At 41.4% G+C, this 21961-nt stretch overlaps 1 protein-coding gene across 1 annotated transcript in view; it reads left to right on the top strand.

Moving 5' to 3' along the window:
* ptpra (protein tyrosine phosphatase receptor type A) overlaps positions 1–17608 on the top strand; it is a 37747-nt gene extending 20139 nt beyond the window's left edge. Inside the window, exons 5-22 of the mRNA XM_037678614.1 lie at positions 6350–6437; positions 6593–6666; positions 7083–7219; positions 8849–8939; positions 9125–9201; positions 9322–9358; positions 9450–9547; positions 9816–9935; positions 12199–12365; positions 12463–12598; positions 12713–12862; positions 12953–13046; positions 13190–13266; positions 13435–13569; positions 14232–14357; positions 14581–14732; positions 14869–15004; positions 17372–17608. Coding sequence (XP_037534542.1) covers positions 6350–6437; positions 6593–6666; positions 7083–7219; positions 8849–8939; positions 9125–9201; positions 9322–9358; positions 9450–9547; positions 9816–9935; positions 12199–12365; positions 12463–12598; positions 12713–12862; positions 12953–13046; positions 13190–13266; positions 13435–13569; positions 14232–14357; positions 14581–14732; positions 14869–15004; positions 17372–17446 — 1970 coding nt within the window. The 3' untranslated portion in view covers positions 17447–17608. The remainder of the gene's footprint in view (positions 1–6349; positions 6438–6592; positions 6667–7082; positions 7220–8848; positions 8940–9124; positions 9202–9321; positions 9359–9449; positions 9548–9815; positions 9936–12198; positions 12366–12462; positions 12599–12712; positions 12863–12952; positions 13047–13189; positions 13267–13434; positions 13570–14231; positions 14358–14580; positions 14733–14868; positions 15005–17371) is intronic.
* Positions 17609–21961: the final 4353 nt, after the last annotated feature.

Raw genomic sequence — 21961 nt, 5'->3', positions numbered from 1 at the left:
TTAGATTGTTGAACATTTTTGTGCTTTTAGACACCGTTGTAGGTTCTGGGAATATCTTTTCGTGTCACACCTGCTTTTGACTTGTCAGCCACAAGATTCCAAGCGCCACCTGAATAGGTGACTCCTCCACTCTATTAAGTGTAATATTTACGCATAAAAACTTTGAAACTCATGTCGTGATGCATGCTCAATAATCCAGGTAGAAAAATCTAAAAAAGTTAAGTCAGGTCCTCAGGACGGGTTCAAAAAACAAAAATATTGTAGAAACGTTTCGTCTTTCATCCAAAAGACTTCTTCAGTCTGAGGTGCTGTATTCAGCTCAATCTTATAAATAGCACCTTCTCATAGAGGATCAACCAGTTTGTTGTTGACATTCAAAACTATTGTTGGCTTTCTTGGACTGTGAGGTCTCAGTCTCTGATAGAGGACATTTGCAAACTGAGGTGTACCACAAACCCACCTACACAGACCAGTATTTGCAGTTTGACTCCCATCACCCTTTGGAGCACAAGCTAGGAATCATCAGGACTCTGTACCACAGAGCAGACAGCATCCCCACTAACTCAGGAGCCAGGCAGAAGGAGAAATCCCACACAAGACAGGCTCTAGAGCAATGTGGATATCCTAACTGGGCCTTCCTGAAAGCAGAGAAGAAACCCAAACAGGACTCCAGTCAGCCATCAGGTGAAAAGGAGGAACCCAGACCCAGACCAGTGGTCATTCCGTATGTTGAGGGAGTATCAGAGAAACTGAGACGTTTACAGTATTTTCTAAACATAACGTCCCAGTGGCTTTTAAACCCCAAAATACATTACGGCAAAGACTGGTTCATCCCAAAGATCCAGTCCCCCGGCACAAACAGAGCAATGTTGTGTATGCTGTTCAGTGTCAGGAGGGCTGTGATCAGTCTTACATCGGGGAAACTAAACAGCCACTGGCCAAAAGGATGGCCCAGCACAGAAGATCAACATCATCAGGCCAGGACTCTGCGGTCTACACTCATCTCCAGGCCAGCGGTCACTCTTTCAGGGATGAAGATGTTCACATCTTGGACAGAGAGGAACGATGGTTTGAGAGAAGAGTAAAGGAGGCCATCTTTGTGAAAAGAAATCGTCCATCATTAAACAGGGGTGGAGGCCTCCGGGTTCAACTGTCCCCCTCTTACAATGCTGTGATTGCTAGTATCACTCAGCCCTCTGTGAACAGTAAACAGCCATCAGTGTGCTAATGATCCATTGTTAGGCTGATGGTCCTTCTTGAGCATGTGATCAGCTGGTTTTGGTTGTCAGCAGCAAACTGGTTGATCCACTCTGAGAAGGTGCTATTTAAGAGACTGAGCTGAATACAGCACCTCAGACTGAAGAAGTCTTTTGGATGAAAGACGAAACATTTTTATAATTGTTTGGTTTTTGAACCCGTCCAGAGGACCTGACTTAATAGGGATGCACGATATTGGATTTTTTGGCCAATATTGATATTTTATATGTGTTCCTTTGTCAGAACATACTTTTCTTATTTAGGCTTATTTGCTACAAAAAATGTGCAACAGCAGTAAGAGCTGGTGACATATATTCAGTAACAGCCATATGATATGCATAGCACTTTGACTTATATTAAATGAAAAGTGTTAAATGTTATTTATTAGCATTAGTCACCTGCAATGCTGTCTCACTTGTGGAGGCTTGTTCCAGGTTCCTAGCTGCAGTGTGGGATCCTCTGCACTCCTGTGCATGAAGGACAGACTTTTTAAGTTCAAAGTTTTTGTCTATCCATTGTTCACTAAGACTAATGCTAACGGGGCTAACACGACGTCCAAATATCTGTGGTAAAACTCACCCAACAAGTCGTGCTATCAGCTATTAGCTTCTCAATGATGTCGGAAATGGGGGTCGATTGGGGGTGGGGCCGGTGCTCCGGTTTCCCCTGGGTTGTTTAAATCTTTTGATCAGGGTTCCTGGTTGCAATGGCCGGCCCATTGGCTGGGGTGGCTGCCGGGTTCTGGCGGGGGGTCGGCTGTGGTTGTGCATGTGTGGTCGTTGGTGGTGCAAGGCGGTGGTCGGGGGCGTGGCTTCACTTTGACTGGGTGCTGGCTCGTCGGCCTGATGTGACATTCGCGGTGGGGGTGCTGTGTGTGTGTGTGTGGGGGGGGGGGGTGCATGGGTGGCGTGCCGGGGCCTCTCCGGGCCTGTGGTGTGGGGCTTTAGGGATGCATTGGTGCGCTGGGCCAGCCTTCCTCGGCTGTTGTGCCCTGCTACTCTGGCCCCCGGCCTGGGGTTGCTGTCGGATGGGTGAGGCACATGGACCGCCCGACAGAGGCTATGTTGGGCCGTCTCTCTGTGCCTGTTTATGTTCCAGGTTGGGTTTTAGGTGGTCCCCTCTCTTGGATCAATTTTGCCTGCCCCCCCCCCCCCCCCCCCTTGGCGCGTTTTTGCCCCCCCCGGGGGGGGGCCCCCCCCCCCCTGCCGCCGGTGCATTGGCAGCTCTCAGCAGCTGGGGCTGGGTGGTGGGGTGTGTGTGGGCCCGCCCTGGTGGCTGCCTGTCGGGGCCTGGGTGCCCTGGCTCTTTCGGGCCTCTGTTGGGGGGTGGTATGACCTCAGGACTCGGGGCTTGGTGTCCATGGCCGGATCCACTCTGGAGGGGCGGGTTGCCGGCGGGGCCTGTGGACTCGTCGCTGCAGCCTCCTGAGGTTTCTGCATTGTGGTTGCTGGGGATCGCCCGGGGCTTCCCTTTGCTTCTCTCTCTGGGGGGTGCAGGTGTCCCAGTTGGGGGACTCCTGGAGTTCCGGGCTTGGGGACCTCTGTGTGTCTGTGGCTCCGGTCTTCCCTGTGTTACCATCGTGTCCTGTGGGGACGGGTCTGTGGGCCCCCACATCCACTATTGAACATTTTTATGGAGAAACCTTATAGTGACATCATGCTCACACAGGTGTTCAGATTCAGGTGTTTATCAGATACACACTCAGTTGGGTTGTGGTGGCCACTAAATATATCTTGTATTACCATGTACTGTATAAAATACTTTCTAATGATGTTATAAGTATCATTATATATGTTGTTTGTTGTTGTGGTTTCTCGGTTTTGTCTTGTTTTTTTTTTTTTCCACAGGTCTAGAGGCAGACTTCAATGATGTTGATTTGTGTTCTCTTTATCTCTCTCTCCTCTATTCCTATCTCCTTCTTTACCTTTTAACTTTTCTCTCACTTTTCTGCTTTATCTTCTTTTTCATCCCCATGTCCATTACATCTGAAACAAGCCCAAAGCAAATTCTAATAAAACTTAATTTTTATATCAAGTGGAGTATTAAGGCTAACCATAATGCTCTGCTTGTGAAAGTAAATCTGTTGGGCATCACTTTGACACTCGGTCAATAATTCTAAGTGTCACAATGGCGGACAGGACAAGGGAGAAAAAAAACAGCGCCTTTTATATCGGCGAGTTATTTTAATGAAATGGCCGATGTCCGATATTGAACTGTAACGCTAATATCTGCCGATACTGATACCATGCCGATAATATCGTGCATCCCTAAGACTTAACTTTTTTAGATTTGAAACTCATGATTAAACTAGTATTCCTTAAATGAATGTGTATCGCCTTCTGTCTTGCATGCCACAGGTTTTATTTTTATTTTTTTTGTCATCCTCAGCACACTCCACTACCATACCCCATACCAGATTTTTGTTCAGTACCTGTAAAACTGACTGAGTTGTAGCTATTTTTGCTCTTAGGTTCAGCTGTGGTGAGCATCTTGACTCAGGATGACTCTAAAAGTTAATCAGTTGAAGATGCGCATGCAGTAATTACTGTATTTTCTAAGCGTTCCATTAAAATTCATTGAGTGGTTCTTGATTTATTTAGCTAACAGACACGTGGACAGAGGTATGTACACAATCATCTGCCTCTTGTGGTGGCAGGTGCTAATTAGCATCAAAAAGGGCTTCAGTGAAAACCTAAAGAAAGTAGTGCTCAGTACTTTTTATCACCAGCTTGTAAAAACACTTGCATGTGAATCACGACTCTTCCACGTTTCTCTTTGACGTTAATCATTCATCATACGAATCTGGAGAAATGTCAAAATCAAAAAGGACTTTACTAAAGAGAGTAACAACAGCAGGTGTGGTTGTACAAATATAACGTTTTTGCTGCCATGACACTTAAATGTGTGTAACGTTGCTGTTGCAGTTCAAATAAGCATCAGACATTGTAGGTTAACTCAGAATAAGACCTGTGTGGCACCGATATTGTTCCCGTTATATAAAGTGATGAATTTTCATTTATAGGTATTTGCTCCATTGTCTCCCTTCTGGACATCCTTGAGCCTGGAGTAAATGGCATTAGGTCCATCAAGGCTGTGTCAGTTCCACATGACACTCTCAGCCTTTTGTGCTCATGCTCTGTTCAATGTACCTATTGTCCCAGTGAGAACGCTGAAAGTCCTGGGAAAAGTGCGTGAAAATGCAACACAGCTGGGCACTGTTCCAGATTCCATCTTGCAGAAAGAGTATAGAGAACATGAAGTCAAATGATGCATTCTTTGCAGCATACTTCTGTAATGTGGGGAACTCTCTTGAAATGAATTGATGGAACGGCTGAATCTCGTCCTTTTGTCACCACCACGTGAAGGCTGCAAGAAAAAACCAGTTGCTTCACCGCGTCCTGGTCTGTCTTACCAAACAAACATCATGCATAACGCATGAAGAATTAATTTTTGTAAATCAACCTTTTGTTCCAGCTGTGGGGTAAAAGGTCACCAGGAAAACTGCAGAGTTGTCCTTAAAATCGTGCACATGATGGAAATGTATACAAATCGATGAGCCATTCTAACCTGCGTCTGGGTAAAAATTGTAGCAAACCTGTGTAATGTGTGACGGTGAGCCCAGGTGGACAACGGCAGACACGATATCGTTCAAGCTTTTAACATTCGGAAAGCCTTCGATGTTTAAACTTTTAATAATTTAACAAAAAGTCAGAGCAAATACTGAACACTTTCATGTTTCATATTAACTCTTTCTGCCTGCTGCCATCTTGGATATCTAGTTACAGAGGAGGAAGTTGACCGTCTTAAGTTAAAATGTGATTCATTTGCTTCCTCTGAGAAAAAGCATGTGTGTGTGTGTGTGGGGGGGGGGGGGTCTTTTGTTTTAACCCTGTTGAGATATTAACATAGATATATGATGGATCAGAAAGATTCAGACTAATCTGAAACTTGAAATATGAAACATTGTGTTTGATTCCAAAAGTAAAGCAACGTGTATTTGGATTGATACCAACACCTTTTTGTTGTTGTTGTTGTCACTTGCAGTTTGCGCATCAGTCTGGTCAGCAATAAACTTTTTTTGTTGTTTATGGTTGTTCAAGTGTCCTCATGACTCAGTGAGACTAACCTCTAGGCCTGTCATGATAACAAATTTTGCTGGGCGATAAATTGTCTCAGAAATTATTGTGATAAACTATAACATTGTTTGAAGTTTGACAGTAATTTGTAATTATTGTCAAATTTAAGAAGATATTATTCATTTATTTTGCGTGTAGTACATTTTTTTGACCACCGGATGGCATTATAAGACAGTTCGAACCGAAGGATGGACAGTAAGGGAGCGAGCAGCGTGTCTCTTTAAGGAAAATGGGAGGGAGGCCTCTTGACGTGACATGGGCTGGCTCTTTTTGGTTCTCATAATGGCGGTTGCTCGATGTGGTTTGAGCTCTCTAGCATAGCATTTTTCACACAACGCTTTTAATAAAGAATCAGTAAACAAGTTCTCAGCGTCTTTTTGTAGAGAAAAACTTTTTTAGACCAAGACAAGGGTTTCAACTGTGAATTTTGGAGTTTCGACAAGACGGAGGTTTTTTCCCGAGATCGGCCTGTTAGCTTAGCTTCTCAGCTTAGCGGCTTTTAACGATCCACGAGGGGTCAGTGAAGAGCACCAGAGTTGAACTTTTTGTCATCCGGTGTCTTCAGTAGAAAGAAAGAGACACGAAGAAACGATAAAGTCGATAAATGAAAATGAGGTCGATAATTTTAATTTATCGTGCGATTGATTGTTTATCGCGACGGGCCTACTAACCTCTATAAATAAAGGTTGAATGAAAAAAGGAGTGATCTATAACAAGTTATATTGCTGATATCTTGGAAATGACTCTTCTGCCTCACAAAACATCCAAACAGATCTGGTGACTTTACCCTTAAAATAAAGTTTTAAAGGCTTTTTTCCCCAAAACCACGTCAAATAGTTGCACATGTTCATTTAGTTGAAACTGATGCACTATGATAAATCTCTGTCGCCACTCTTGAACTTCTTATGAGTTTTTTTTTTTTATTTAAATCTTTTTTCTCTCCGTCTATGATGCAGACGATGAAATGCCAATCATTGCTGTGATGGTGGCCCTGTCCTCCCTGCTGGTCATCATCTTCATCATCATCATCCTGTACATGCTCAGGTGGGTAAAACATGTTTGATCTTCACACTGCAGAGACCTTCAGGGCTGTAGGTGCTGCTGTTACCATGGCAATGACTGATTGGCACACCGCTGTGAGACAAAAGCAGAGCGCTCGTGGTTTTCTTTCTATCAGCATGTGCTTTAATCTTTGGCAGATTTAAGAAGTACAAACAAGCAGGAAGTCATTCCAACTCCTTCAGGTTGGCCAACGGCAGATCAGATGATACAGGTGAAACACCCTGACTGTGCTGTTTGTCGTTATGTACGCTTTGTGAGCAGATCACACTGAATGCTGAACAATAGTAACGGCAGCTTGATTAAACTTGTTCCACTTAGTTTTTTATGAAAATACTCACTTGATCCGTCCTCGTCAACTGGTAACATTTCACTGTGTGGATGTTTGCAGCAGACTTTTGTTTGCTGCCATTACCTAATCATCAGAGCCACAGTTGGCCCCAGATGTTGCATTGCTGACTGACAGCGCCCTCTCCTGGGCATTTTAGGAACTGAGCAAATGTTGAAGTTTCATGCTGAGACGGTTCCTCTTTCTTTCCTACTCACCTCCTTATCTCCACCTGTCTGTCTCTTCCTGTGCCCCCCTCCGCACCTCTCTTTTGCCGCCTCCCTTCCTGGTTCCTGGCACAGAACTCCAGAGCGTGCCGCTATTGGCCCGCTCGCCCAGCACAAACAGGAAGTACCCACCCATTCCCGTGGACAAGCTGGAGGAAGAAATGAACCGTCGCATGGCCGATGACAACAAGCTCTTCAGAGAGGAGTTTAACGTACGACACACTCGAACTAACATCCACTGATAACACGCTGATCACTGATGCTTACACACAAAATGATGGTAAACAGAACATACTTTATTTATTTAAAGTTTTACTTATTACTAAGAAAAAAGAAGTAGCTTGGTCCATACTAAGTTAATAATAATAATAATAATAATGTCATCACAATGTCAGCACTGTAGTTGTAAAAATAGGTACATAAAAATCCAGATGAACAACATTATGTTCTTAATTTTATTCATCAAAGCATAAGTCAAAATGCATAAACGATGTGAGAAATAATTGAAGTACTGGATACTTTTACTGCTTGGGTAGAAATGACAGTATTGTTAAAGAACTGACTGAACTGAGCATCATTTTATGTTAGACACCACTGTTCCTGACTGTTATCAAGACAAAGTGTCATTTCTATATTACTTTTCTTACATCTGCATCTCAGACTTCACTGGCCTCAAAAAGCTTCCAGTAACAACTGTAAGGTTAGAAATGGACCGACTGGGTGCGTCGTGTACTGAAGGTTTGTCTGAAGAAAGCATTTTCTGCCTAAAAACACAACACAGGTTAGATTTTCAAAGATTTGAACACTTTCGGATGTCTGGTCTGTAAGAACGTGGACAGATGTCAAAGTGGAGATGTTTGGTCGTAACCCACAACACGTCGGCACAAACCACACATACCAGCTGTCAAGCACGGGGGTGGAGGACTAATTATTTGGGCTTATGATTCAGCCACATGTCAAACCCTGAATTGTTAACAAGCTCCTTTTTATATCCTTCAGTTTTACAGCTGAAACTTGTCCAAAATTAAAATATTTAAGAACAACGATTCAAAGCACAGCAACAAATTCAAAACGGAACAAGAAGAGCAGCATTGCTACGTCACACTGGTCCAGTTTGAAAAACGGAACAAGAAGAGCAGCATTGCTACGTCACACTGGTCCAGTTTGACTCGATGCTGCTCAGAATCTATGTGGGAATCTGAGAAATGATTATTGTTGCAAAACAGGTTTCTACCACTTACTGAGATACTTTTTGTTGTTGCTTCTGCATTTCAATTGAGTTTTTGTTATTTAAATAGTGATTTCGTTTTCTTTTTTTAACTATTTCACAGCACACACTAAAAACAAATACAACTGGTGTTGAAGCTTCTTATTTGTTACCGTGACAAAATACAGATTTTTCTCCTGAAGAATAGTCTGTGTGCAACTATGTGCACTGTATGTTGAAGGAAATAAAATCCATCCAGAAGTATCACAGATTTGCACAAAGCTCATTTCTAAGTGAAGTTTGATCTAACGATGTTCTTTGAAATAGATAAAATTATGTTCATTAAATGCAAACACTACCTTGAATTTACTTATGATGAAAGTTAACGAAGAGAGAAATGTTTATCCCGCTGCAGTAAGGGTTCTCAGACATGTCTGGGTGTCGTCTTGTGTTTGTAGGATCATGTTCTTGTTGCAGCAGCACGCTCTTGGTGAAATACAAATGCTGTCATTAGTGTTGACACAGCTGACGGAGAGCCTGCAGGAAGTCATGCGTACCATCATTCAGGACGTTGTCGTGCATGTTTTATTTTATGATTTTAAATGTGTGTGTTTTTGTTCGCTCCCTGATTTAGGCTCTGCCAGTCTGCCCCATCCAGGCGTCATGCGATGCTGCTTCAAAGGAAGAAAATAAAGAAAAAAACAGATATGTCAACATCCTGCCATGTAAGAAACCATTGAAGACTCACACTTTAACGGAGCAGTTCTGATTGGCCCATTCAAAATTAATTTCCAAGTCTGGAAAAACTATAGAGCACCACATGGGAAAAATTGTTTTATCTTCACTGTGACCTTTTTGTTTGTTTGCTGTGTTTTTACTCATCCGTAAGTTTTGTTTCTGTCTCTTTCAGATGATCATTCCAGGGTTCATCTCTTGTCTCTAGAGGGAGTCCCCGACTCTGATTTCATCAATGCTTCTTTTATAAATGTATCTGCGCTATATCCTCTCTCCATACAGAACCTCCCTCCTCTAAATACAATGGACTCGTTGTGAATTTGTCACCCTAATTCCCAGTTTTGGTTTCCTCTTTTTTTTTTTTGACTGCAGGGCTACCAGGAGAAGAATAAGTTTATAGCAGCACAAGGTGAGAGTCTGCATTGATTAAATAACAAACTGTAACTTCAAACTTTGGATGATTAATTGTCTTAATTGTTGTTTCTGTCCTGATCTTTCAGGGCCAAAGGAGGAAACGGTAAACGACTTTTGGCGGATGATTTGGGAGCAGACTACAGCCACCATCGTCATGGTGACCAACCTGAAGGAGAGAAAGGAGGTAGATGATGTGTGCATTAAAATACTGAGATCTATTAACTATATACAACTTGAGCTGATACACAGTTAACAGGTGCTATGAAAACTAAAAAAAAATCTTTATGAAAACAGGCAGGAATGATAAAATCTATATATCTCAACATATTTTAGTTCTCCAGTATTTTATCACCATTTTAATGTAATTTTTACTTGTTCACCACTGCAGTTGTTCTTAACTTGTGTGCCCTGCTTTAGGCGTGTGTGTTCAGTCTGACGTCACTGTTTTTCAGTGTAAGTGTGCACAGTACTGGCCGGACCAGGGCTGTTGGACGTACGGCAACATCCGCGTGTCTGTAGACGACACGGTGGTTCTGGTGGACTACACTGTTCGCAAGTTCTGCATCCAGCAGGTAACATCCTGGAGCTGCTGCAGGGTACAGAAATGGTTAACTCACTTGTGCAAAGTTTATTTTGAGTATAAGTTTAAGGCTTTCTGTACCTCATGGAGGTGACGTGTTGCCAAAGCAAAGTGAGCAAAAAATAAATCTGCTCCATCTTCAACCTCTACTCTCCTGCCTGAATGTCTTTTTTTTATTAATTGATTAAAGTATAAAGTCTATTCAGTTTATTTATATAGCGCCAAATCACAACAAAGTTGTCTCAGGGCACTTTACAGGAACATTCACATACATAAAAGCCAATTCGTAACGTTCTCTATCTGTAGTCTGTAAATGACTTTAATGTAGGGAACTTGGTGCGTTTTGTTCATGGATCCCAGCAACTCTGGAAATCACGGAAAACCTGGAAAATTACTTTCACTTTTTCTTGACAGGTAAAACTCAGAGAATTTGAGAAAGACATAAAAAAAATCTGGGAAAACTCGGAGAACATGAACTCTGATCTGGTGATTCAAAGAGGATCTTTCTGGCATAGACAGAATAGGCTGATGCCAGGGGCTCCGTCCATCCAGGGGGCTCCACAAATGGAGAAGGAATAAAAGTAACTTTCTCATATTAAAACTTACAGGTCCTAATATGATAAAAACTATTAAAGCTGCATAGCAAAGCATGTCGTCCCTCGGCACCTACAGTTGGCTGTCCGCAGCGACGAGGAGCTCGGCAGACTGCTGGGAGGCGTGGCCATCGCTCTGGGAGGAGTTCGGCCCGTCATTAGGGCGGTCCTTCAGCCTGGGGGAACCGAGAGGCCAGCCGAGTCTGGGTGGACGGATCGGACGGCATGTGCTGCCAGTTTCTTAGGATCCACTGTGGGATGGACCTTTACAAGAGATCCTTCCTGCCTACAGCCATCAGCATCTAGAACATCTCTTAATGAAATGAGGATAACAAGTTATAACAACAAATAATTTCCCTTTGGGATTAATAAAGTATTTTTGAATTGAATTGAATTGAATATCAAATACAACTACTGTTAATAACTTTAATACTTTGCTTAGCTAGCACCCTAACCTAGACTGTACCTGCTCCTGTGCACATCACTGTCTGGGTGTGTCCACGTGCACTGTGGAATATAAGAGGACTTCACTATAGGACATAGTGGTAGTTTATTTAGTAGTAGAACTAGTCGCATAAGTTTGTCAAGCTTATTTCAGTGAGGACATAAACACTTGTGTTGTACTCAAGTATATTGTACTATATTGTCTAGGTATAGTTGATTTACCGGTAGTATGTAAATACTGGTTACTCTGGTTTATGAAGGCAACCTGTTCTGTGTTACCTACCTGGTATATTTGTCAGAACAGCCTGCTTTGTAAAGGTTAAGTTTCTGTGTTACCTACCTGGTATATTTGTCAGAACAGCCTGCTTTGTAAAGGTTAAGTTTACATAAAAGTTATATGGTACAGGAGGTATATTGTGATAAAAATGATGCAGTCGGAACAAACCCATGGTGCTCGGTGTGTAACAACAAACAATGCTGATGCTCTTTTCAAGTATGATTTCAGAGAACGTTCAGCTGAAATGCTAGCTGTGAGTCAGTGTTCAACCTTCATACTCATTTGATCTTGTTTTATTAATCTTAAGAAGAGTCTGTAGAATTGAGTAAAATGCATTTCAAATGGCTGGAGAATGCATCGTTTTGAGTAGATTATAAAAAAAATAAAAACCATGGGGCACGCCCCTGTACCCCATTAGGACTGCTTCACTCAGCAGGTGTTCAATAATACTAACAGGTGTCCCTCTTTGCCGTCAGCAAATGTGGATTGGTAAGATGTAGGCTTTTGTAATTTTGTTTTAAATTCATTATATTGTTAACTTTTACCTGGTTTCTGAAGCAACATACCGGTAGTTTCTTGTGTGAGTTTATGTAAATTAGCATTGAGATTAAAAATATTATGCCTGCAGCACCATCTAAAATCATGCCCAGGATGCCAGATCGGCCGGCCCTGTTCCTTACTGAATGGATGTGGTGGCGTTGTTCTGATATCATGCAGTAGAATGAATTAATAGGAATGATTGCTGTATGCACGTACTGTAGGCTACAGCGTACTTCCTGTCATCTCTGAATGTGGCTCTGCCTGCCACCTACGACGCTAAGTTCTGAGTGTTTGGGGTGAAATTCTCCTGGAATTTCAGGATTTACTCAGGGAAACGTCTGGGAGTTTTGTTTTCATGACTCGCTGGGAACTTATTACATTTTTGATTGTCTGTTTCAAAGGTGGGCGATGTTTCTGGGAAGAAGCCTCAGAGACTGGTCACTCAGTTCCACTTCACCAGCTGGCCAGACTTCGGGGTGCCCTTCACCCCCATCGGCATGCTCAAATTCCTCAAGAAAGTTAAAAACTACAACTCTCAGTACGCTGGACCCATTGTTGTTCACTGCAGGTAAGTGAGGGACTTTCAGTTTCCAGCTTTATTTTTATGTGTTTTCTGCAACTCACATGTCTGTGTGTGTGCGTGTGTGCGCGTGTGTGTGTGTCAGTGCGGGTGTGGGAAGGACGGGTACCTTCATAGTGATTGATGCCATGCTAGACATGATGAACGCTGAGAAGAAGGTGGATGTTTACGGCTTCGTGACCCGGATAAGAGCCCAGCGCTGTCAGATGGTGCAGACTGATGTGAGTCCAGACTGAAAGTATAAAAATGTTAACAAACGCTGCAGAGGCACTTGTGTCTGACTCATCAAGCGTGTGTGGATGTATTGTAGAGTGATTCATGTTTTCTCCCCACAGATGCAGTACGTTTTCATCTTCCAGGCATTGTTAGAGCACTACTTGTACGGGGACACGGAGCTGGAGGTGTCCTCGTTGGAGTCCCACTTAGCTAAGCTGTACGCCCCTGCACCTGGCGCTGGCTGCAGCGGGCTGGAGGCCGAGTTCAAGGTCTGCACGCGCGCTTTAATCCTATTTTCAAACTTTTGACTGTTGTTCTTCGGCATCAAATAAACAAAGTTGTGATCTGCTGATCTTAAGAAACTCACGTCAATCAAGATTCAGAATGACAAGATGAGAACAGGCAACCTGGCTGTCAACATGAAGAAGAACAGAGTGCTGCAGATCATTCCATGTGAGCGGTTTAGTTCATCATGCATGTTTTCTGTTGCATTTCATGCAGTTTTGCCTAAAAGTGGTAAAGAAGACCATGAAGTCTCACATTCTTGTGTCAGAGCTTCTATCATTTAGGGCTTTTTTATTTTATTTTTCTAACAGACGAGTTCAACAGAGTCATCATTCCAGTCAAACGAGGGGAGGAAAACACAGACTATGTCAACGCCTCTTTCATTGATGTGAGTGTTTTAAAAAGACAAAAGGTCTCGTCTTATCGAAGACCATCTTGTTTAAATGATGCAAGCTATCAATAAGTGGTTTTGAGCTGGCTAGTCTCTCCATCTTTGTTTAATTTGCGTCACTCAGCCTTTTCCGTCTATCACTTCCTGTTCTCTGTGTGTCCACAGGGCTACAGGCAGAAAGATGCTTACATCGTGAGTCAGGGGCCCCTGCTACACACCATAGAGGACTTTTGGAGGATGATCTGGGAGTGGAGAAGCTGCTCCATAGTCATGCTCACTGAGCTGGAGGAGAGAGGCCAGGTGTGTGTGTGTGCAGATACAAACATGACTAGATATCAATCATTGGCTGAAACAGACAGTATTGTAACAATCTCAGTAAATGTGTGTGAAAGTTAACTTACAGAAGTTTCTAATTTATGATGTTTGAGAGTATTTAATTGAATATAAAGATTTAAAATTACAATTAAAATGTGTAAATGTCACATATTTTGTTTTGTTTTTGTCTAAAGGTGAAGATGATATTGTTTGTTTATATTACACTACCGCTGATTATATATATATATTTTGTACTAGCCTTATTGCATATGTCACTTTACCTACACCAATATCAAGGACTTCATACATACACTGTGTACTCCACATACATACATACATACATACACTGTGTGACTGTGTGTCACTTCATATGCTGCTTTGCCACTCACTACATTTCATTTTATTTTTATAGTTATACTTAAAAAAAAAATTATACCGCTATAGTACAATTTAAGACAGTATCATGCTTTTATTATTTCATTTTATGGTTATGTTTATTAAATGTTTTAATGTTAAATGGTTATTGTTGCACCGGGGTCTGAGAGTAATGTAATTTCAATCCTGTGTATGTCCTGTACATATTTCAGTTTTTGACAATAAAGTGACTTTGATAATAGCTGCCTGTTCCTCTCGTGTGTGTGTTTTAGGAGAAGTGTGCTCAGTACTGGCCCAGTGAAAGGGTTGTGAGCTATGGAGACATTTCCATTGAGCTTAAAAGGGAGGAGGAGAACGAGAGTTACACAGTGAGGGACCTCCTGGTCACCAACACCAGGGTGAGGAAGTAGAACCACAAGCTTCTTTCACATAAAAAAAAGCTTTCAGGCCTCAAAAAGCCTTCTGCATGCTCATCAGATGGATGTCCTTCCAGAATGTCCTGGTTTAATGGGGCTGAGCAGCTCCTTGACATACAGACTCCTCATAGTTTAACAGATCAAATAAATACCATCAGTTATTATTTTACCCAATAACTAAATGTTCTTTCACTCTGCTGTCCAGGAGAACAAGGCTCGAGCCGTGCGTCAGTTTCATTTCCATGGCTGGCCAGAGGTGGGCATCCCTACAGACGGTAAAGGCATGATCAACATCATTGCTGCGGTGCAGAAACAACAGCAACAATCCGGCAACCACCCCATCACTGTGCACTGCAGGTGGACCCACTGAACAAACACAGCTGCTTTCTTTTCACTTTTATCTTGCTTAAGAAACTTTAGAGGACCACCATGTTCAAGGTTAGGATGAAATATGTAACGTGTGTCAATGTTCTGTGTCCATGCTTTCTGCCAGTGCTGGTGCTGGACGGACGGGGACGTTCTGTGCACTGAGCACGGTTCTGGAGCGAGTGAAGGCTGAAGGCATCCTGGATGTCTTCCAGACTGTCAAGAGCCTCAGACTACAGAGACCCCACATGGTGCAGACACTGGTAAGATGCTGAGTTTGTAGTAATATTAATGCAGGTTGGGGTTTCGTCTTAAAAAACTGTTTTTAGTGGTCGAACAATGTGCTGTTGTTTTTATTTGTAAAATGTGTTGTGAGAACAAATTAAAATAAACTTGGTGAAGCTGACGTGACATCCAGAGGATTTGTGGTCAAAGTGCACAAACGCAGAACCACAGTGCTCATCTTTTTATCATTAGAGTTATTTTACTGGTATTTGTTTTCAGTCTTCCAGAACAAAGTGCCATATTTTTCAGACTATAAGGCGCAATATCAATGAACGGGTCCGTTTTCATACATAAGGCACTTTAAGCGAAACAAAACCGTCAGATAAGTCAAACTTTATTCAGCTCATTCACGGTAACCACATAAAATCGGTTCGAGGTCAGTAAGCACAACCAGAATTCATACATAAGGCGCACCGGATTATGAGGCTCACTGTTGCTTTTTGAGAAAATGAAAGGATTTTAAGTGCAACTTATAGTCCTAAAAATATGGTAGTTAAATTAAAGGCAGCTAGATGCCTTCTTGATTCTTTCAGACGTTTCGCTTCTCATCTAAGGGTATTTCTCAATTTAACTAAAAACTGGGAATTTTAAACCAAGAAAATGTTTAATTTGTCTTTGAAAGGTCTGAGTTGAGAAATGTTCTCAGATAAATCCAGTAGTTGATTCAGCTTGTAGAGAGCCAAGTTTGACACAATGAGGACAAACCAAAACCATTTTTCTCCTTTTTTTTGTACATTTAATAACTTTAAAGACATCAGATTCAATTTAAAGTTTAGTAAGTTAAGATAGAACTTTATTGATGCTGCAGGAAATTTTTGTGCCAGAGTTTCAGTACAAAGGAACGTACACAAGGAATCATACGAGATATAAAAAATAAAGAGAAATATTAAAATAACAGAGAATATAAAAATACCAACAATTAATTTCTAAAACAGGTCAGGTGCAGATAGAAACATTAAAGAGTTTATTGTAGTGCATGATAAATTTTATTGTCCTATGTGCAGAAAGGGGGAGGAGTTGAAAAGTCTGATAGCCACAGGGAGGAAGGACTTCCTGTGTGTTCTGTGCAGCACCTCGGTGTCTCAGTCTACGACTGAAGGTGCTGCGGTGAGAGTCCAGGGTGTCGTGCGGGGGGTGTGATGTGTTGTTCAGGATGTGGAGCAGGTTCCTCAGCATCCTCTGCTCAGACACCTCTGTCAGAGACTGCAGGTCCACTCCCAGAACTGAGCCAGCTCTCCTGATGAGAGTTTTATTCTGAAATACTTGGCAGTAATTCTTCTATTACCGGGACTTTTTATTTATTTATTTATTTATTTTTTTTTTGATTACCTCTAACTTCAGTTTGTTTAGATTGCTACCTTAGAGTGAAACAAACTTGCCATATTTGTTAATCTGTTAATTAATTAACTCTGACATAACTTCGTTTAACGTGTGTGTGTTAGATCAGAGCTGCAGAAGGAAATTACAGCAGTCCCTCACTTATCGCTGGGGTCATGTTCCAGACGCCCCCGCGATAGGTGAAAATTTGCGAAGTAGGGACGTTCTATTTATTTTAGTACTTATATATATTTTAAGACTTTATAAACCCTTCCCACACGCTTGCAATGTTCTTAACAATGTTCTAACCTCTCTAAAAGAGCACAGCGAAAGAGAGCAGACAGACTGATGCTGCTGTTACTGAACCAATCAGCATCCAGGAGAGCACAACGCTCTGGTTGGTCACTGTCCATCCATCAGCCACTCGTGTGTCCTGTACAATCTTACGTTGAAAACCCACAAAAAAATGAGTACCTGAAAGTCAAACAGCAAAGTACCGAGGAACTACTGTAATTATTTTTGGCAAACGATAACGATCCATCGTACTCGGTTTACTTGAAATACTTGTGTTCAGCAGGCAGAGTGGAACACTGAAGATCTTTGTACCTGCTGAGTTTAAAACAAGCTCTAAGACAACTTGCTTTTATTGTATTTGTACATATTTACACATTTATTCAAGGTTCTTTGTCATTCGCATCACATGTGGTACATGATGTAGTAGAAAGTTGTGCACTCAAGGTCCCAGTTACACCCAAAAATAGCAAAAATATATAAAAAAGAAACTAAGGATCTAAAGATATATGCTAAAAAGTAATAATGTAAAATAATACAGCATATTAAAGAGCAGCCTGAACATGAGTCTGTAGTGAGCAGATGGGTATGAATACAACAGCTTATGGGTAAGAAATCAGCAGCACAGATAAAGTGTCAAATATCCAGTTAAAGTGGAATTACATTGATTTTCTTGATTAGGGATTTATGAGTCTAACCATGTCTTTCATGTTCTGTTTCTTCCACCTCCTCCTCAGGAGCAGTACGAGTTCTGCTACAAAGTGGTCCAGGAATACATCGACGCCTTTTCCGACTACGCCAACTTCAAGTAGGGACCTTCTGTGGATGGATGTCCTCACACACTTGTTACAAGCATAAGCTCATACCAGAACACACACGAACATTCTCCTGCAGGGAGCTGCTTATTGACCCGTCTGGTCCGTCGTTCTGAAAGACTTGATCCGAGGACTAAAACCTGCCCGCAGGGAAAGGGAACAGAAGTCAGCGCCCGACGGTCGGGGCAGCCCAGGTGGACACGGAGACTAACTCAGATGCCTTCTTGAATATTTTGTAACCATGTTAATAACAGCCCATCACTTTTATTTACTTTCCATCTCCACGTTCTAAATGTAAATATCCTTACTGTGACGCTTTATATTACTTTGATTTCAGACACAGTTTGAAGTTTGGCTGCATTTTCAAGTGGCACTTGTAATGTATTTTGTTGGTATACATAGATATATAAAAATATAAATATATATGAATATAAACCAAATGTTTTTGGTGGAGAATGTGCAACATCAAGCTTTTCTTTTCTTTTCTTTTTTTCTCAAAAGATTTTAAATATTTTTGACTTTGCCTGAGCCTGGTTGTAGCGACGGGTGGAAGGAGAAGTTTTGGACTGTTCCTTCACGCCCACACACACAATGAGACATTTTTCTGCATCTAACTTACTTTCATTTACCTGGCCTAAATAATAAATACTTTTTTTTTTAATCCAAGGGTTCGAAAATGACTCAAAGTGTCTGATGTAGCTCGTCCGCTCAGGTTTTCTCACCAGCCCACGTTCAATTATCACGAGCCATTCAGCTGTTTCACAGGACGTGTGGGCGTTCGAGCAGACTCGCTGTGTTTTCACATTTCGGTCCGTCTCGTGCCAACGGACTTCGCTCTTCCCGCTCGTGTACCTCTGGAGTTTGAGAAGCTACTAACCGTGTCGAGACGTTTCGTGCGACAGACCTGCTCAGGGTGACATCATCACTCAGCGACGGGCTTTGGACTGACAGGAATTCAGGAAAGTTAAAAATACATACATTTTTCTGCAATCTAGAGGCCTCTTTGAAAATGTTTGTTTTGTTTTAAATAAACGGGTCGACCATTTTGCTGTGGGTCATGTGTAAAGGGTATAAATAATATTAGTTTGGAGAAGTTTGTGTCTAACAGGAACGACGAGCGAATGGCTTGTCCTGATGCAGCTGACTGGACTTCTGTCATCTTAAAATAACAATTAATTTAAACTATTTCAGTTTATTCAAAAGTTATTTTATGGGCATTTATAGACCTGTTGGGTTTTGCTCTACACGCTTATTTACGTTCTTTCATATTTACGGCTGTAGACGGCAGCAGCAGGCTGTAGCACTTCTTGAGCATCTGGGGGTCACAGGCAGGAAATTCATGTTTCTGCCCAAATAATTTGGTAAACGTGAAATAAACAACAATGTAATAGTTTAAATACCAAAGTTTATGCTCAGTAATCCAGGTACAAATCCAACAATGTTCAGTCAGGTCATCTGAACGGTTTCTTTTTTCGCAGAGACGTTTCGTCCTTCATCCAAAGGACTTCTTCAGTTGAGTTTGAACCACTTTGGCGTGGTTGCCTCAGAGGAGGTGACGGGGAGAGGGCGGGCCCCGGAGGCCATCTTATCACCAACAATCTGTTTTTTTCCACTATAGGAGTGTGCTGCTGGTGGGACTCGGTTTGTTTGGTGGCTCCTCAGATTGAAGAAGTCCTTTGGATGAAGAACGAAACGTATCAGCAACAAAAGAAACCATACAGATGACCTGACTGAACGTTGTTTAATAGTTTAAATATTACTGCTCGTATCACCCACTGTGAAATTAAAGATCATTATAAAGATGAAAGCTAAATTCACTTTACGCTTCATTTGGACAAGTTCAAAGTGACGAGTCTGAATGATCCATTTCTCAAGTTTTGCCGTCTTAAAGCAGCTCCAATCAAACATTTTAACAAAATTCTTGCTAATGTTCAATCCATTTCACTCCTGATAGTTGCATATGACGTATTATTTGGGGGTGAGGGGCAGAAATATAAGAATTTCTGCTGCAACGTGAGCTTGGATGCTCTGGAAGTGTGACATGTTTTTACTGCGGGTGATGTTTTTGCTAGTAAATAATACATTTAAATCAATTTTGATGGCAAAAACCCATAAAATGCCTATAGCATGAATTATTGTAACTTGTTTTAGATTAATTTGGAGGTAATCCCTCGCTCACACTAGCCCTTAGTTTGTCGCTCCTGTCGGACATAAATTTTCTCCAAACTGAGGTCGTTCAAAGAGATTTTACACAGAAACCCTCTTAAAATGGTCAAATTACTCCTTTAAAGTCTGTTACAGTGGCAGCAGCCAGGATGATCATGTTGATGAGCCGAACCATAACTAAAAGTTACGATGCGCAGACATTAACAAACCTAAACATCCAGCAGGATTATATTTTGGACATCGTGTTTTTGTTCGTATTTAGACTGTTTGGAGGATTTATTTTCTGCTCAGATTCAGTCGCTTCTTTTCATATCAGCACCTCGTCCCTACGTCTGTAACTCCTTAGAGAGGACTTTTTAACTTCTGGCAGCTTTTAATCTTGCCCTGCCGTGTTTGTGCATTATTTTCATTATTATTATGTGGATGTCCTACAAACTCTTTGGCAGCAGGAAGTTAACTCCAGCTGAGGTCACTGTTAAAGCTGCGTTCCTCGTGATTGTAATAGAAGATGAATGACGTCATTTCACCGTAAGACTGGTTCAAATTTAAGCTCAGGAAGTGACTGATGGTGTTTAAACTTAGTCTGCTTGAATGTTTTGCTTCCTGCTATGAAAAGAAGGAAATGAGTATTTTTCTTTGTTTTGATTTTGTAGTATTTCAGGAGTTTTCCAAATATTTCAATCTCATTGCGTTGTGGACTTTAAACATCCCCATCGTTGTGCACAAGATGCATTAAACCAGTGGTGCCCAACCCTGATCCTTGAGGAACACCATCCTGCATGTTTTAGTTGTTCCCTGCTCCAACACACCTGATTCAGCAATTTAATTACTTTAAGTTCTGCAAAAGGCTGTTACTCACCCATTAATTAAAAGCAGGTGTGTCGGATTAAAGAAACTACTAAAACATGCAGGATGGTGTTCCTCAAGGACTAGGGTTGGGAACCCCTGCATTAAACTAACACTCCCATATTTATTTCCCTTTATAAAATGAAAAGCACAATCAAAATGATTGTTTTTTTAAATGTGAGCATTGTTACAATGGTCATGTGGGGGACTGCATCAGATTTGAATGTTGGAGCGCTCGTGCAGAATTTGCACCAAGATTAAAGCTCTTAAAAGAACCCGACGAGAACAAAGGTCGGAGTGATGTTCTGAGTTTCCGAGACGGCGACTCCGTGTTTAGAAGCTCTTCCAGGTTTGAAGGTGAGCTCGCTGATGGCTGACTGGACCAATCACTGAAACGGTCTGTGTCACAAGCACCACATTAAGTGCCATCGTGTTCTTCGTTTTGCATTTCCTCTGAAATGTTGACAGGAGGAGGAGAGGTTAGGCCTTTTTATTTATTTTTTTGTTGTTCAGTTTTAAATTTCCTGGGTTTTATGGGTGCGGTTTGGGATTTTTGTGACATCTCTCTGCAGTTTGACGGCCAAACGTGACGCAGTGCCACCCGTCAGGATATGACTCAAACTGGAAACAAAAAGAGTGCCTCGCTGTTTAAACAAATAATTATTCACAATGTGGTGGAGTCTTCCTGCTTCCATTTCCAGCCTTTTACCTGGAATAGGACAAATTATTTTCCCTTTAGTTCCCACCTCTGCTGTGTGGATCAAACTAACGTTAAGGCTCCTTTGTGATTAATTTAATCAGCTGAACACGACTCCATGACAATCAGTTATGGGTTTTATAGAGAAGATGAATAAAAGTTGCCCTCATTTGTTTATCCTTTTAGAATTGTCCCATCTGTGTCCAGATGTTTCCTCCCACTCCACTCACTGGTGTCCTCCTCTTCCTTTCACTCGTGAGCCATTTTGTCCAGGTGGTTAACGCTCGCCCTCCTTTTGTACATATTGTAAGGTTATTTATGCGTCATGTCGGCCGCCTTGCTTCTCTTTTGCCCCCCTTCTTTTTAAGAACTGTATCGGGACCATTTTGAAAGGTGTTACATGGTTTATTTGGCCGTTTTAATTTGGTATACTTGTCTTAAGCAAATCCATTTTATTTCTAGTGTTTTGTTATTCAACATTTGAATATTTGTATATATAATTATATATGATAAAATTATATATAATTATATAATGCCAAATGGCCTTTATAAGCAAGATACTGTTTAAACCTAATAAAGTGCTTGAGATTTTAACGTTTTTTTCCTGAATTTGTTTTTAATGAATATGTTAATTTAACCTATCTATCTATCTATCTATCTATCTATCTATCTATCTATCTATCTATCTATCTATCTATCTATCTATCTATCTATCTATCTATCTATCTATCTATCTATCTATCTATCTATCTATCTATCTATCTATCTATCTATCTATCTATCTATCTATCTATCTATCTATC

Source organism: Nematolebias whitei, chromosome 7 (assembly GCF_014905685.2).
Source record: "Nematolebias whitei isolate Nwh7 chromosome 7, NemWhi1, whole genome shotgun sequence".
NCBI classification, from domain to species: Eukaryota; Metazoa; Chordata; class Actinopteri; order Cyprinodontiformes; family Rivulidae; genus Nematolebias; species Nematolebias whitei.
Note: the sequence above shows the minus strand (reverse complement) of the source record. Positions and strands in the feature narration are given on the sequence as shown.